General features: G+C 55.0%; 1 protein-coding gene across 1 annotated transcript in view; it reads right to left on the reverse strand.

The window, feature by feature from the left end:
- Nucleotides 1-4,146: 4,146 nt before the first annotated feature.
- TMEM151B (transmembrane protein 151B) overlaps nucleotides 4,147-4,372 on the reverse strand; it is a gene marked incomplete at its 5' end in the record, with an annotated part of 1,631 nt that continues 1,405 nt past the window's right edge. Inside the window, one exon of the mRNA XM_010294915.1 lies at nucleotides 4,147-4,372. This exon is cut by the window's right edge and continues 66 nt beyond it. Coding sequence (XP_010293217.1) covers nucleotides 4,147-4,372 — 226 coding nt within the window.

The following is a 4,372-nucleotide window of genomic DNA, read 5'->3' on the forward strand; positions in this document are numbered from 1 at the left end:
CGACACAGGGAAAACTTCTGCACCATCATGCAAGCCAGGGTTTGCCCAGTAAGATCCTGGGAAAGAGAAGACACTGGGATTGGTGAAGGGAAGGCTGCAGAGACCAGATAACACCTGCTTGTGTCGGGAAGGCCATGGGGAAAAGGAGCAGAGACAATTAAACCACCAGTCAATGGAGGAGAAGTAATGGGATTAAGATACAGCAGGGACAATTCAGGTTAGATATAAGGGAGCAGGCTATCATGAGAGGAGCAGACTGGGCCATCGACCAAGCTGCCAAAGGAATCGTCATCACCAACACAGACACGGCAGAGAGCAGACGCAAGGCTGCAGGAAGGGCAGGCGCCTGCCTGCTGCTCAGCTGGGAGCCGTGGCGGGTGGATGTCTGTGTGCCGGGGGAGATGGGACCACTCCACCACGCAGAGGCTGCGCGTCAGAACAGGGACAGACCATCTTGGGATGTCTGTGCTGATAACCTGAGCTGTGAAGAGAATTAAATCAGCTGCCCTTTGCCCAGGGCACTAGGGTCCTTCACCAACGCTTAGGAGAAAACCTATACACGCACACCCCTTCTGCTGGCTACGTCCCATGCTGAGGGTGGGAAGGGAGAGCCCAGCTGGCTGCCATGAACTTCCCTGCCTGGCTAGATGTGCTGCCCTGTATAGACATCGCAGGCAGGGAGAAGGAGAGGGAGCAGAACCCCAGTTTCAGTCTGTCCTCTTCACCTCTACCACTTCTCTGCCAAGCCCCCAGGCAGCTCCTGTCCCTCCTGCCCAGTCCTGCTCCCCTCCCATGCCCAAGCATGCTATCCCCCTTTCCTGAGCTTAAGACAGGGCAGAAAGGTCTCCAGCCTGGCAAGAATGGAGTAGGCTGGACCAGGCTCCTCCACCTCCACCAGGTGCAGGGAGGGCTAAGAATATGAGGAAGAGATCTGCAAGAAATCCTGGCATGCACCCACTGGTGAAAGAGGTCCCACTTCTCCTCAGGGTGCTGTGGGTCTGGCATGGCCACAGACCATGGCACTGGGACTAAGACTGGGACCAAGACTGGGACTTGGCTGTGGCTGGTACTATGTGCATGGGGAAGGTGTTCAGCAGCAGGAAGACTCTGCATGGATCCTGCAGGCCAGAGCAGCAGCCATGCCTCAAAGACACGTATATCCACCTCGATAGACCAACTCCAGAATAAGATTTTGTGAATGAAAATGGGGCCAAAGGAATGAATTGAGGCAATCACATGAAGAGACCTAAAAGAGCTAAGGACAAGGTGCCTGGAAGCAGAACTCTGCTGCAGGTGCTAAAGGACAGGAACACAGAGACAGTACTAAGTTGTCCCTATTCCAAGGACTGTCTTTGCCCCAGGGAGCTAAAAGGCCTGCCAAACCTTTGATAAATCCATCTGTCCAAGGCACTTTGGAGGCTGAAGAGAGAAAGACAAGCCATCGTAGCCTAATTTAAGCAATGTGTAGGAGATTTCAAAGAGAACATATTGGGAAGGACAAACGGACCACTTTGCTCACTAATGACCCATTGCAGCTCCACTGACTGAAGATCTCCTGATTCACCAGGACATACAAGCACACACCATTATCTCCACAGAGCCACAAGGACCCTCAGCATTGGCCTTCACTCACATTAGGCCCTCAGAGAAAGAAGCACAAGTGCACAGCAAGCCAAACGTCATCACTAAGCAAGAAAATCCCAGGGCAGCCAAGGGGGCCGTAGCCGCTTTCGCCCAGCCTGAATCCGTGCCAATAATGACACGAACAAAACGCAGAGAAGGATGTGGTCACACCAGAGACCTTATGCTTCCCTGTTCTCAAAGGGACCCTCTTACTTAAGCCAACATCTAGGTCTGGAAGTCATAGTTAGGGGCAGATTACAAGACAGAATCATAATGGAGTGGGATTTTAAGGGCTTTTCTGTTCAAACCGCCATTGTTTGGAGTCTAGCACTTGAGATCCAGGAGGACAAGGGCAAGAGACACTGACCAGGACACGGAAGGCACAAAAAGCAGAAGAACAGACCATGCTGGGGGCAAAGCCAAGCAGAGCCTTACAATTCCCACACGTGCTGACCACTCCAGGCTTGCCAGCAAGAGGTGATTTTCAAAAGAGGACTGATGAAGTGGAAGGGTGCTTTTGCAGCCTCCCCAAGACCTGGGAGGAAGCAGTACAGCAGCATGACTAGAGAAACAGATCTTTCATTAGTAAGTTGGCAGGAGGAAGATCGGCTAAACTAAATAAAATGCCTTACTCTTTTTCTTTTATAACTTGCCCTTCTACGATGGATGCAGAGGCAGGCACCAAGCTTGAACGCCTAGGTGCTAATGGACTTGCTCTTGTCACCCAAGACCTGCTGTTCTCAGCCGTTGCTGGCCCCAGTGGATGAGGGAAGCGTGGTAAGGCTGAGGAGCAGTGCCGTCTGGAGAAATGGCTGGCTGATTTGGCATGCACTCCCCCGAAGAGCTGACTGCAAAGGAGAGAGCTTTTCTGAGAACAGGGACATGAGAGATCTGGGGATGTGTTGGCGAAGACGGAAAAGCTGGGTGCCTGCATGCTGCAGCCACTGATGCAGCTTCAGTGACATGAAGGCTCCTTGCTCAACATCACCGACATCCTTTCCAGCAGGACAGAAGGGGCAGCACAGAGCTCAGGGCGGGCTAGCCTGCCCGGACAAGAGCAAGGCAGAGGAACCCAGAGGCTAACAGGCTACACAGAAGCCACCTCACTTTTCACAGCCTGACACCTCTCTGCAAAAACCCTGGTAGTGCAAACCACTTGGTTTTAAGCAGGTTCCCCTCTAACATATCCCCAGGCTCTGTTCTGCAGAGCATCCCTCACAGCAGACACCTCCCTGCCTCCCAGCTGTGGGTCCTGCACCCACGGTGGGGCCCCACATAAGGGGAATCCCTTTGCTCCTTACTTCCCCAGCCCAGGTTCACCATGCTCCAGCATGCTTTTGCATTCCTCCCTCCCAGCCCCTCAGAGCTCTCTGCCAAACCCAGGCTGCCAGGAGCCTGCAGCTCAGAGTCTGCAACCAGAGCCCAGCTTGACCTCATGCAGAATTCACTCCTGCAGACATGCACCAACCTGCTGCTCTATTGTCAATAGGTGGACTGCAGCTGAACCTACCAGAGCCTTCCTCGATGCTTGTCTGAACCGATTAGGACACACTTCAAAGCCAGGAAGGGACCCCAGCCACTTGATGTGCCACCTATTACCACGATGCCTGTCCCAGTGCCATCCTCTCCCCCTTCCCCAGCTCACCGGGGGCCTCCCATTTTCTCTTTCCAGCTGAGCCCTCCTCCAGCAAGCAGATCAGTAGCGCTGCAGATCTCCACTCCGTCTGGGTTTGCACATTCATCCCTTCCCCGGTGCTGCCTGCCTGCCGTAATCCCAAACCGAAAAGCCCTTTACCTAGGGGATGCCGACTCTCAGAGCTGGCGTGCCGAGCCTGGGATCCTCTGGAGGCGGTGCCATTCCCAGCAGTGAGAACAGAGTAACAGTCGAAGCATGGTCTAAAAAAAAAAGCGGGGAGGGTGGGGAACGGCCAGGGGGAAGGGGAAGAGCTGGATTCATGGCTTTCAGCCTTTGCTCTAACCTGTCGCTCAGCTCCACGTGCCTGGATGCCCCAGACCTTTAGGCACAGGCAGTTACATCCTGGGCCCAAAAGGCCCGTTCCCCTCCGCCCCGTGAGGGGTCTCGCTCCAGCATGGGCAGTGGGGTGGGCAGAGGTGCAGCAGGGTGCATTCTGGTGGCTGCTGGTTCCTCGAAGCACAGCCTGAAGCCAGGGTGGGGACCCAAAACATCCCCCTCCCTGCATCAGGCCTGTCTTTTTATTCCCCCCTTTGGATCTTGATGCCATGAATTATAGTTTTGGGGTTCTTTTGGTTGGGTTTGGGGTTTTTTTGCATGTGGTGATTGGTCTAGAGTTCTGTGCCATGTCAGGGGGAGCATCAGCACTCACCCCTCCTGGAGGTCAGAGCCACAGCGGGGGGACTTTTCGCTGGCTGCCGGAGCGAGATGCCGTATCTGCTCCATCCTGATGTCCTCCTGGGCAATCTCCCTCCCCTGCACTCCTCTCCCCAAATCCTGCGCTGGCTCAGGCCAGGCAACGGACAACGAGATCTCACCGCCCTCTGCTTTCACAGTGAGGTCTCCACGCAGGACCCATTGCGGTGGAGGTGACGGTGGTCGTGGTTCAGGCAGCCTTCATTGCGGTGCACAATGAGGATGGGGAAGTAGAGGGCATCCTGGTAAGGAGGGGGGTCTTCCTCCTCCACAGTCACCTGGCTGGAGAGGCGGGTCTGCTCGGTGGGACAGCTCTGCTCATTCAGGCTCCCGCTCCGGCTCTGCCAGAGGCAGCTGCGT

The sequence above is a fragment of the Phaethon lepturus genome, unplaced genomic scaffold (assembly GCF_000687285.1).
Source record: "Phaethon lepturus isolate BGI_N335 unplaced genomic scaffold, ASM68728v1 scaffold27679, whole genome shotgun sequence".
NCBI lineage: Eukaryota > Metazoa > Chordata > Aves > Phaethontiformes > Phaethontidae > Phaethon > Phaethon lepturus.